This window comes from Podarcis muralis, chromosome 7 (genome assembly GCF_964188315.1).
Source record: "Podarcis muralis chromosome 7, rPodMur119.hap1.1, whole genome shotgun sequence".
Classification (NCBI taxonomy): Eukaryota; Metazoa; Chordata; class Lepidosauria; order Squamata; family Lacertidae; genus Podarcis; species Podarcis muralis.
Genome location: NC_135661.1, coordinates 37,473,395 through 37,486,647, shown reverse-complemented (window position 1 = coordinate 37,486,647; position 13,253 = coordinate 37,473,395). Strand labels below are relative to the sequence as shown.

The 13,253-nt window shown below is 42.0% G+C and overlaps 1 protein-coding gene across 1 annotated transcript in view; it reads left to right on the top strand.

The window, feature by feature from the left end:
* CDH13 (cadherin 13) overlaps window positions 1-13,253 on the top strand; it is a 592,471-nt gene that overhangs the window by 402,557 nt on the left and 176,661 nt on the right. Inside the window, exon 7 of the mRNA XM_028740139.2 lies at window positions 5,620-5,798. Coding sequence (XP_028595972.2) covers window positions 5,620-5,798 — 179 coding nt within the window. The remainder of the gene's footprint in view (window positions 1-5,619; window positions 5,799-13,253) is intronic.

The following is a 13,253-nucleotide window of genomic DNA, read 5'->3' as shown; positions in this document are numbered from 1 at the left end:
AAAGTACAAATTGACAGTCAAACATGTAATTAGTTATGATGAGCGTCTCAGCCAGTCATCTACCCTCCACCATTCCACTTTCCAAAAAGTTGATTTATTTCGATCACAATGAATTAGGCAGGCCTTTCATAATCTAGGCTTCCTTGCTTCCCTCACATCCCCTTCTCAAATTAAAGAGGCAACCATTATGTGTAACTACCTTGCTCAAAAGGTGAAATGGGATACAAGATTGACATGAGAAGATGGGCTCACACCAGCAGGTTTCCCTCTTATTTATTATTATTTATTCATCATATTTATATACCACCTTTTCCTCTAGGGAGCTCAAGGTTGTGTAGATGGTTTTTCCTTCCCCATTTTATTCTCAGAACAACCCTGTGAGGTAGGTTAGGGTGAGAGTGAGTGACTGGCCCAAGATTACTTTGTGAGCTTTATGACTAAATGGAGATTTGAATCCGGGTCTCCCATATCATAGTTCAACAGTCTACACACTACACCACACTGGTTCTATTGACCAGGCATTGCCAAGTCTGTCAATGTTGGTTTCTCTCAGTTCCTCATTTTTCCACTCTCCAGCACTATTTTCCACATTTCCACATCAGTTTGAGATGATGATGATTATTTTTTAAAAGAATTCCTTAGGGGAATTCATCAACATTTGAGTTTAAATTTCTTTGAATAGGCATATTTTTATAAAGCTACCCCCAATATAATTTGGTATATTATTTTCATGAATATATACATTCACATGGACACTTCACCTTAGTATCTGTCTTTTTTTGGTACCTATTACTTGGCTAGACTGCACTACAAAATTCAAAGAAGTGAATTTTTTTGGAAGATTTGTGTATTTCAGTTTCTTTCTTCTTCTTCTTCTTCTTCTTCTTCTTCTTCTTCTTCTTCTTCTTCTTCTTCTTCTTCTTCTTCTTCTTCCAGAAAGTGTGAATTAGGTAAGATTTCCTTTAAACACAAACTGGGTGGGAAACTTTGCAAAGTGAATGGGGCTACTTCCTCAGATGCCTAGCTTGAAGTTATGACCAAAAAAAAGGGGCAGTGTGCATGAAAAACTGAATTTTTCCTAACTGTGAGCACAAAAGCATTGTTTGCAAGTATGTGAAAGAACTTTGACGATTATGCTGATTGTAGTTAATTAACTTGTTCCACATTTTGATTATATAATGCACACAAGCACAAACACACGTATGCAATGCAACAGGCATATTGTTTTAACACAATAATTTTGCAAGCTGTTGTTTGGGGCCGCAGAACCCAGCTGCATTTATGATTGATGCCCAGAATGGAAGCATTTATAAAATGACACCAAATTAGAAATAGTCAGTTTATGAGTCTTGGGAAATGAATCTTTTATGAAGAATAAAACTTTATGATGGAGTAATGCCAGGAAGGTATGCATCTTCAATTTAATACATTTGGGTGATTACTGAGCTATAGATCCTTTTGAAATATGAACCCAGCTACATGAGCACAGACCAAAACCAATTGATCTTCATGTTCTTACCTTTTAAAGAAATGCACTGTGCTTTTTTAAAAAAAACCAGAAAAATCTTGTTGCAACAATAGTGAAGAACACACACACACACACACACACACACACACACACTCTAATTAATGCATTAGTATTAGTTCAAAAATATGTATCATTCGGATGGGTGGGGAGATGTTTGTGGAGGGAAACAGCAGTATCAGTGAGGTGCTGAGGAGCGAAACTGTGTACCGCATGGTCTGTCTTACACCCCCTAAATAAAACTTCAGCCCCCTGGATATGGTGGGTTGAAAGATATTGCCCTTAAAGGAGGCATAAACATCAAGGGACATGAAGCCCCCTGTGGTCTCATAGCCAGACCCTACCATTGGGCAGAATGAGGAAGTTGCCTCAGGTGGCAGATGTTGAGGGGCACATAACAGCTGTAGTTAAGTGTTGAGGAGAGCTCTGTGTGCTTGTTTGTAGCCCCTCAGCCTCCTGCTAGAGGGAGCTGTGCCATCACTAGTGCTGAAGTAAGATTTAACTAGGAGTCTATATAGCTTTAGCCGGTGGAATTGTGGGTGAAGGGATCTCTTCCTTCTCCTCAGGCAGAAAGGTGTATTGAACAGACCCTAAGCAAGAACCTACATTTCCTCAAATGAGTGAACCGCAACACTCATTCTTCTTTTAAAAAAAGATATTTATTAAAGTTTCCAAAAATTTATATAAAATAGAAAAAAACAGAAAAATAAGAAAAAAACAAAAATACATACAAAACACATACAACAACAAGTATAATTTCAGTCCCTTATATTCATATAACTTACTTTCCCGACCTCCTCATACCTCCCCTTTCTGTATTCCAATCTCTAATTATTTAATTTCAGCAAATCCTACCCCTAATTTCTATTTAGTTTTTTTGACCTTTCATTTCTTAATTGCATAATCATTACGGCTAGAAACCACTTAATTTCTAAATCAACATCGTTCTAACATTCAATAATTTTACAATGTTTCTTAAGATAGTCCTTAAATTTCTTCCAATCTTCTTCCACCGTCTCTCTCCCCTGGTCTCGGATTCTGCCGGTCATTTCTGCCAGTCCCATATAGTCTATAGCAACACTCATTCTTACAGGGTGTGGGTGAGGGAAGGGATGTTACTCACATACAATGTTAGTGTAGCTGCCTGCTTTCTCTGTCCTTGGTGACTTCAACTATATCAAGACTCACTCTCCTCTCAACTGAAGTCTCTTGGGATCTCTATGACTGAGCCATGTTAGGTTTATGCTACTGATCTACTAAAAAGGTCCTCCTCTTCTCTTACATGCCGTAGAGGATGCCTCTTCCCACATGATACTTGCTATGGCACATTAGTCTTTCCTCTAGAAACAAACTATATTCCTTGTTTCAGAACACTTGTCTCACCCGTATGCAAATTTAATTAACAAATTGATTGGCTAATTGACTAAAACTCACCTCACTAATCAACAAAGATTCCTGGAATTAGGTGGCAGCCAGAATCACAATTATGTGACAGACCTAATCATTATTATTCATTATTACTATTTCTCCTGCAACAACAGGATGAATAAATACGCATCTATGCCTTTGCCATAGGATATTTTCCAGGTTCAACCTCTAAAATGCCAGGGGAGTTAAGCCAATGTGGTAGCCATAGCTGTATCCCAATCTACCATGATGCTCTTGAGAAACTCCTAATTCATTTTGGTGCAACAGAGAACCTCATGGCAGATTATGACCAATCTCTCTAGGAAAGATGCCCTGTCTGAAATCCTGGGGAGCCATAGCCAGTCAGTGTTGGAAATGTTGAGGTAGATGGACCACTGGCATGATTCTGGAACTTGAATTAGACTTTCTCACTCAAAATCATTTTAGCACTACTTGGAACTGAGTGCAAAAGGGGATTTTGTGGGTAAAACAAGGTTGTTTTCCCCTCACTTCAAAATAAATATCCATTGTTTCTGCTCTTTCTGCAGTGGTGGCGAACCAAAGGGGTGAAAGCTAAGGCCTATAATGTTTTAGGGGACTGCTGCAGGGTGTGTGTACCAAGTGGGGTGGCACATCAAATTGCACTCCACAAGCACTGCTCTCCATTTCGAGCTGCCTGACTTTTAATCACTCATGTACAAGCCCTGGTTGCTGTCAGTTCTCAGTTACATTTCTCAAGGGTGTAACTGTGCCTGAGGTGGCAATGAAGCAAAGCCTTAGAAATCTTCTTTTCAAGGTCGCTATAACAAGAAGAAAGAACCTGGAAGGGGTGGGTGGCACTGAACAAAAACAACGTTCCTGGGGGAGGGAGGGAGCAAGGAAGCAGCAGCAGCAATATATTGGCTTCTTTGCAGTTCCTGAGCTTGTACAATGAGGAAGAGGTGGACAAAATTTGTTGCCCCTAATTATCCTAAGAGTTAGGATGTCCTAAGAGTGCTTCATTCTTTCTTTTTTAAGCAAACCATCTCTTTGCACCATATCTGTGATTTAAGGAGATAGGAAGAAGGAACACTTGATTCCAATGAACCTATCAGATTGGTGCAAGAAAGCCCAGGAAAACCTTCTTTGCAGATCTCTAGCCAGAACTTGGTTTGGGGAGTTTTGCTATGTATTTAGGAGACGGGCGTTTAAGTGATGAAAAGGCAAGTGGGAAGAGCCAGCTCATGTAAATTGGGATGCTAGATTTGGAGAGGAAGGAGCGGTCTTAGGCCTCCGGGGTTAATAATCCCCTGCCTTCTTTTAATTACAACTTGATCACAGCAGGGGATTCTTTAGGCTGCTGAACAATATGCCTAATGAGGTGGGTATGGAAAAATTCATTAAAGACTTTTAATTGAGTTTGCAGCATCCCCTGGTTGATTGAGGATGAAGTTCTCCACCAGTGTACTTTGGGTGTTAAGTCCTGTTTGGAACTGAACCACACGCTGCAAGGAGTGAACACCAGTAATGCCTCTTTGTATGCATCCTTTGTCGCATAGATGGGATCCTTTGAACACATCTTTGGTTGGTTTTGGAGTTTGTAGTGAAGCACATGGATAGACAGTAATCTCCTTGGCATGTAGGGCCCATATCATTGCCATGTTTATTTTGTTGTGTATTTGCTTAAAATGTTGGTGGGGGTAGCCTGCTCTTCAACTGAAAAAGGCTCAAAAAATGGCTTGCAAGTCCACTTAGCTTATTGGGTGGGCGGCATTGCGGCCAGGTCTCAGGGCCTCTGGTGATCCAGCCGGGGGCCTGAGATGGGCGCCCTCCTCGCTGGGGCTGGGGCTTGGCCTTGACGACGGCACTAGGCAGACCCCTGCCCAGGAGGGTGGGCCCCACTGACCAATCAGTGCCAGCAGGGTGTATCTCTGCGGTAAATTTAAACCATGGCATGGCCAGGAGACCGCCCTTTGCCAGCTCTCCCACCCACCCACCTTCTTTTTCATTTTTACGACAATATGACATTGCTATAGAATAATGTTGACCGCCATATTTATGGGACCGGGAGGGAATTTTTCCACTTGTCAAATTGGCTCCATCCATTTGGTTTTCACTTACCTTGTAGCAATTGTCACAACTTTGAGAAGTTAAGCATTGGGTACGGGAATCCTGTTAATGGGATCCGTGAGTGTGGATTCTGTCCCAGGCCCAGACATACCACTTCCCCAACATGGTCCCCTCGGGGTGCCCCAATTTGATGTAAGTTATAGGGCTCCCCCTATTGGTGGTTTACATTTAGTTGGACTCCCTGCAGACGGGGATATAGTTGGGATATAATCCAGCTTCACCCAATGCCTAAGCCGAACTACTCACGTTTGTAACCAATAAAGTTGTGGCCTGTTTGAACCCATAAAGCAAAATCCACTTGTTCATGTGTTTATTTATGCACCAGGGAACTGCGGGTCATGGGGCCTTGGCACGCAATGAACATCAGAACATAAGAGCCCAGATAGATCAGGCCAATGGCCCATCTAATCTATCATGGTGTACTCACAATGGCCAACCAGATGCTTCTGGGAAGGCCACAAGTAGGAGCACAAGAGCACTTTCTTCCCACTTCTCCACTCTTCTTATGTTCATATTATCTGTATTGCTACATGCCAAATATGAAGTTTTCATATTGGTGTTATTCTTGTTCTTTTCAGGAAGTACTGTGATGCGTGTGACTGCCTTTGATGCTGATGATCCAGCTACAGACAATGCTCTGCTGAGGTATAATATCCTTAAGCAGACCCCGGACAAGCCATCCCCAAACATGTTCTATATTGACCCGGAGAAAGGAGACATTGTCACTGTTGTGTCGCCAGTGCTGTTGGACCGTGAAGTAAGTTGCAATTTTGTCAGTTGTTTATGGATGGATGCAATATGCAAAAAGAGGTACAGGTGGTGTACTGGTTGTTTGCCTACTGCAGTGATATCCAAACTTGGCCCTCCAGCTGTTTTGGGACTACAATTCCCATCATCCCTGACCACTGGTCCTGTTAGCTAGGGATGATGGGAATTGTAGTCCCAAAACAGCTGAAGGGCCAAGTTTGGCCATCACAGGTCTACTGTCTCGGCATTCTCATATGGAGTATAGTAGGCCATGGTTGGGGAAACTTTGTCATAGGGAAAATATGGTGCTCCAGGACTCACTCACTCTCTGGCCCTCAGGACTCTGTCCAGGCCACAACCCTCTCCCTACACCACACCTTTCACAAGTCCTCATCCACAATCTCATTGAGCGCTTTTGTGTGGCTGAAATATGAAATTGAACTGTGCTAATACCTCTTGCTTCCTGGAGGGTGGATGGAGATTTGTTTTCATAGATAACTTTGACTTCTATATAGAATGCAGCTCAAAATTATGAGTTGCATCCATTGCTCTGTATTGTGCTTCACCAACCACTGGCATGTGCCTCCCCCCCCCCCCGGGAGGTTTCCCAAGAGGAAGTGCAGTCCTTTGGCTAAATAAGTTACCCTGCCTGTGCCGCCACCCATTCATTGAACATATTCTCTGGAATACTTTAGGAAAGCATGGGGCAAGGAAATATCTAAACAGTTGAAGGCCTTCTTGGTGACCATCAGATGCTGTGGAATCCCAGCTTTGTCCTTCCTTTTCAGCACCTTCTGAAGGTCTCTTCGACGTTCAGCCAGGATTTTGACTAGTGAATATATCTTTGTACTCTCTGTTATTTTCTGAAGTCTTAACTGCCACCCTTCTCTTTCATAAGTTGCAAATTTCAGTATGTTTTGCCATTGGTGGTTTATGATTGTTAGCAGGAGCTCAGGAAAAATATCACATACAGTAGTGGAAAAAGAGTTCAGTGGCAATCCAGACTTCCAAAAACCTATCTGTCTGTTTACTTTTCTAACTATTTTTATTTTGCTGTGTTCTTCAGGCAGTGAGATAAAGATGTTTTTGAGAATCTTAGGAAGCCAAGATCCAGATGGAAGGGCTTCATTTGGGGAATGGCTGTAGCTCATTGACAAAGCATGTGTTTTTCCTGCAGACAGTCCCAGCTTCATTGCCTGGCATTTCCATGTAGGGCTAGGAAAATCCCTACCTGAAACCCTGAAGAACTTCTGCCTTTCAGTAGAGACAATACTGAACTTGATAGCTCAGTGTAAGGCAGCTTCCATAGTCACCAGTCCATCTAGCTCCATGCAGTCTGTACTGACTGGCAGAAAGTTTCCAGGGTTACAGACAAGGAGTCTCTCCCAGCCCTGCCTGCAGATGCTGGGGATTGAGCCTGGGACCTTTTTCATGCAATGCAGATGCTCAGCCCCTGAGCTACAGCTCCTCTCTTGGTTCAAGACCTGTCAAAGTTGCTATGCCTGACAACTGTAAAGTTCAACAATGCTGAGAGATGAAATCGGAGAATTTACTAATATGATTTAGGAGCTTTAATCTGCCATCTGTTTGTTTGCTGCATTCAAACCAAGACATTGCTGATACGGAATTTCATAAAACAGATAAAGGTCTTACATACAGGATAAGCTTTGTAAATTCCTCCAGTTCCTCCTTTGCATAAGGGAAGGGGGGGAGGGCATAAATCTTTTGAGCATCGAGATCTCTGCGCAAAAACAAAACAAAGGAACAGCCTTTGGAGAATCTGAGGCATTGTGAAGGACCCAGATGTGATGTATGTAACAGGGCTGGCCCAGTATGATGCTGAGACAAGGTGGAAAGTGATAGCTCTGCCACTGATGTCCCCCCCCCCCTCCGGCTGATGATGACCACTCTGCTGCTCCCCTCACCAATGACACTGATGCCACCAAAGAAAAGGGAGAAAAAGAAGGCCCCAAAGGAGGCCAGTGGGGGGGGGGGAGGAGGAGGAGATGTTGGTGAAGGGTACAGTGGACGAGACACAGGTGGTGAGACAGGGAGAAGACACTGTGGTGAGAAGGAGGAAGCAGTGGAAGTGGCTTACTGGGTAGTCATGTGTCACGGTTCCCCTTGGTCTGAGGAAGGATTAGGTGAGAGTTGAAAATTTCTTTGTTCTTTTGGAAACTCTAGTAATAAATTGAAGTTTAATTTGGAGCATCTTGACTCTCACTCTTGTTATGGAACTGCCACTGAGAATAGTGATGGGGTAAACTTCCTCAGTCAGACATGGAATTGGGGTCATTTCTCTCTCCCCCCCCCCCACTGAATTTCAGGAAAAAGCCCACCCACCTCCCTGCAAATTCCTTCAGACTAAAATCTGACCTGTAGAAGAATGTTCAGGGACATTAAAGCCACTAAGAATTGTATCTCTGTGCCAGGAAATGCGAAACCTGCTAACATCACGACTGAAAACAGTTTATCGGTGATCCATTTTGTAGCTTAGTTTAGGGACACTAATTCTGTGATGTGAATGCTTGAGTAAATACATGTTTGTGAGCTGCTAAATAAAACAACATGATCTATAATTTGTTGACAAATGTATAGATCAAAACTGGTGCTACCCATTTCCATGCAGCCCTGGGGGTAACTGTGCATAGGGAACTGCAGCCTAACTGTGATGACTCATTTGCTATGTAGTGTGCCATCAAAATAAGGGCAAGGCAAACGACTTGGAAGATTTCCAAGGGTGGCATCTGCAAAACTCACAACTTGTGAAAGGATTTAAGAAGAGGGGCCATGCCTGTTCAGCTGGAACTACTATGTTCTGTTATGAAAATGACTTACATACATAAAATTGTAAGTAGCTGGCAGCACACTCCCACTCCCCGGGTATCTGATGTTATTCATTTCCTATAAGTTTGAATACAAATTTAAGATTTGTAGAGTCTTAATAACTGGCTGCCACATTCGACAGACTGTCTATGATTTTTCAAGTCAGGTTGGATATTTCCCTCCCTCTCTAAAATATAAACAATCTTAGGATAAAACCAATTTTCTGAAAACTGAAAAATCAATAGGAGGGAATGAACAATACTAGCTTCTCAGCTGTGTTGTAAAGATCACTAGTGATACATGAAATAATGATGCTATATTTACATAGAAAGAATGTCTTGAAGACTGAACAGGTATTACTACTGGAGAGATTGTGGCAGTGAAAGAACTGAGCCACTTGTGATTTCCTTTTAATAGCTCATACCCCCCCCCATTTCTTTATCAGGGTGACCTTAGGGTGAAGGGTGGGTAAAAATAAACAAACATATAAATAAATAATAAAATAATATCTTAAAGAAAATAAGAAATACAGAATGATTGGGAGGTGAGGTTGTTACCTATCATAAACTTCTAATCGAGATACTACTTAAAGTTATGGAGCGAAAAACAAAATAAATTTAGAAATTGACATGATCCAGCTTAGGAACTGGGATTCAATATGTGAAATATCCAGAAATATTGAAGCTGTGTGGGGCGAATGTAGGATTCAGTCTATTTTTCCAGAAGGGAATTAAAATTTAGACAAAGACTGATAATGCATGTGATATTAATTTCTTTGTCAATTATTAACTCACTTTACTACTTTGAGGACATAAAATATCTTGCTTGTAACTTGGGCTACAATTCCTCTTCCCTGAGAAGCAGCTCCTTTTAACTCAGTGGGACTACTTCAGATTAGATAGATTGATAGTTTTGAAATAGCCAGGAAAACAATGGGGGGAGAGAAAAACCCCTTAACAACAACAAGACCACCCTTAAAGTATCAGGTACACTGTTTCACATACTGTGTGTTTATCTTAAGAGTTTTAACATGGGTAGACAAATAGTTAGATAAAACGTGTCTTTTTGGATGGGCTGTTGCTGTTTTGAATTACCACCCCACCCCACCCCGCACCCCAAAAAATGAAGGAATAAAAGGAAGGTGGAGACTCAAGGGTGCTATGTGCACCCAAGATATGTTTCCTGGAATGAAGTCAGTGTACTTGTTGCATGTTTGTAACACACACACACACACAGAGAGAGACACACACACAAACACACACACTCATTGCTATGCTGTAATTTGCCTGGCTGCCAACAGATGGCACTGAGAACTGCTGTCCCTGAGCTCTGCTCACTCATCTACCTGCCAACCATGGGTTCCCTGTCCCTGGGATTCAGGTCCCCAGGCTGGTGGGGTTACTGTCTTCCATCTTCTGGTGTCAACTGTGTGTGGCCTGGCCTAAATGACCTCACGGGCAAAATGTGGAGGTCTAGTGGGCCAGATTAGGCCCAAAGGCCAGGCATTCCCCACCTCTGTTTTAAATGAATTTGCCCAGTTGCCATGCACTGGGCAATAGGTATTAGGGCTTTGATTTTAGATCTATGTCACTTCCCATTCCAAATAGAGAGATTTGTGTGCTGATTTATTTATTTTTTTTAATTATTGCATCAAACATAAATGCCAGAGACACTATAATACAAGCCAAACCTGATGAAACTTACCTTAGTAGTTTCTATCTGTGGTTGTGATGGCTCAAATGTGGTGCTTTTGTTATTCTTATTTGTGGCTTCCATCAAAGAAACTGGCTGAGCTGAAAGATAAAAAATAGTGTAAGCTGAGGGAGTGCAAGTTCTCTTGTTCTCCAAGCGTAAGCACAGCTATAAACTGTTTTTAAAGTAAGTGCATTCATTCAGTGATCAAAGAACATGTTTTCATGTTCTTTTTATTAATTTTTGGCCATTGCTTAGATGAAGATGCTTACGGGTAGTGTTCCACTTAATTTAAGCCAAATTGTCAAGGATGCAAAATTCTACTTTATATATATAAATATAGTTCAAGTTCTTTCATGTTTGCATGTTGTACAGAACAGGAACCTGGAGATAAGTGCTGGAGGTAGAATATTGAAATGGAGATTGCATCGTATCTGGGGCTTTTTGATTTCCGTTTTGAACAAGCTGTAACCAAGTTACTATTAAAAAGAAGAAGAAGTAGTTTTCCACTTATTAAGAGGAGCTCTTGTAAGACAGTGTTGAGATTTATTCCTTAGCAGCAATTTGAGAAGCACCTTCTATCAAGCTTTTATAATCAAGTCATATTTGAATGCCAACAGGCCTATGCAGTTGATTGAAGCTTTTCTGATTGGCCGGTTCTTTTAATTATTGTTTTGCACTTTTTGTTGTACACCACCTTGATATTGCAGTATTTAAATTGTGTCATATCTCTCTCTCTGTGTGTGATAGTTTTAAAATAGCCAGGAAGACACAAAAGAGGGAGGAGGGAACTCCTTAACAAAACCCCCCCTTAAAGTATAACAGTGTTTCACATACAGTTTAAGTCTCTCTCTCTCTCTCTCTCTCTCTCTCTCTCTCTCTCTCTCTCTCTCTCTGTGTGTGTGTGTGTGTGATGAACATAAATGTTTTAAAATTGGTAGACAAACAGATAGAAGATGGCCTTTTGGATGGGCATTTATTTGAATTATTTCTCCCCACCCTGAAAACAAGAAGGAAACAAAATGAAATTTTATTATTTAACTCATTCAAACTCTCCAGGTGTTGAAAACTAAAGAGTATTGTGTGCACCAAGGGTCTTTCCTGGAACAATGTCATCATACTTGCTGCATTTTTGTGAAACATTGTATTCATACTGTATACAGTGGTACCTCGGGTTAAGTGCTTAATTCGTTCTGGAGGTCTGTTCTTAACCTGAAGCACCACTTTAGCTAATGGGGCCTCCTGCTGCTGCCGCGCCGCCGGAGCACGATTTCTGTTCTCATCCTGAAGCAAAGTTCTTAACTGGAGGTACTATTTCTGGGTTAGCGGAGTCTGTAACCTGAAGCGTATGTAACCTGAGGCACCCCTGTATCTATATCTATATCAGCCTGGATAGCTCAGTTGGCTAGAGCATGGTGCTGATAATGCTCAAGGTTGCACGTTTGATTTCTGTATGGGAGAGCTGCATATTCCTGCATTGCAGGGGGTTCAACTAGGTGATCCTCAGGACTCCTTCCAACTCTACAATTCTATAAATCTATATCTGTATAGATATGCACACTTACACATTGCCATGCTGTTTGTCAAGCCATCAACAGATCGCACTGGAAACTACAGTGTGACAAGAGGCAGTGGGGGCTCACATGAGGGGCAGCCAGAACATGCTGTGGAGCCTCTGAGCTCTGCTTACTCTTTTTCTTTCCAACTGTGGGCCCACTGTCCCTGGGATTCAGGCCAATCAAATGCTCCCCCCAAAAGTCCTATTCAGCCCCACAACAGGTACGTAGTGAAGCCCACACTTCAAAGGGAGGTAGGGAGGGATGTGGGGTACTCCAATGATGAAGAGTTGAGTTTGGGGTGGAGCAGGCTTGTAAAGCCTGACTGCCCACCACTTCCTGATTGGCCACGCAACCTCCACATGCCTCCCCCAGCTTCTCCCACGGGAAAGACTTTGAAAGTTTTCTTTCCTATGAGAGGGAGGGTGTGGCAAATTCATTCCCTGCTTGAGGGTGGGAGTAGTGTTGCCGCTTCTGGACTGTATACTACTTTTGGAAGACCAGTTCTTCACTGTAGGATTTCTGCAGTTGGTGGTTTTTACTGCTTTTGCAATTCACACCTCGTTGCAGGTGTTTGCTCCTGACCTGCATTGCGTTCTCTCCAGCCTATCAAAGTTCTGTTTTATTTATGGATTATCTGCTGGAATATTATTTTGAAAAGTGCACGCTCTTCAGAGTTTGTGGCACACTCCAGTAATTGCAGAACAACATCCATTTTCATTTTAACAAGGCACATAAGGATATATTTTGTGAAGCTTTATGTGCATTTCTCCTATGCCTTGGGAAATCTCAACATCTTTGAAAGTGTCAGAAATAAAGATTGAGGAGAGATGGGGGCAAATCATACCTGCAAACTTCCATTGGCAAAACTCCCCCCTCTTTTTGTGATTCACAAATTTTAAGCACAAAGGCATTTCTTGCAAAAGTATGTGATGTATAGGCCTGCAGGTTAGAAATAGTAAACCCACAGTGAAAGGTTGAAAAGTCCCCACCACCCTGGGTTGTTTCATTTGTTAAGATAAAAATGATGTTTGTTTAAAAGCATTTATAAACCACTTAATATTTTGAAGATCTCTAAGTGGTCAATTGAAGTAAATAGGAAATTATGCAAGTCTTGCATTTAGAATGGCTTTCCCTAACATTCAAGACTACGTTTGTTGGACTACTACACCATTGGCCATGGTGCCAGGGGATGCTGGGAATTGGAGTCCAGCAAGATCTGGAGGGCACCAGGTTTGGGAAGACTGGCATTCAAGTGGATGCAAAATACCCTCGAGCTCATATATTCCATTATCTTACCTGCCCCTCTAGACGAGCACTAATTGGGAGAACAGACCCTTTTTATTACAGACCCTTTTTATGTCAATGATATCTCTTCTAGTTGTTTGCTG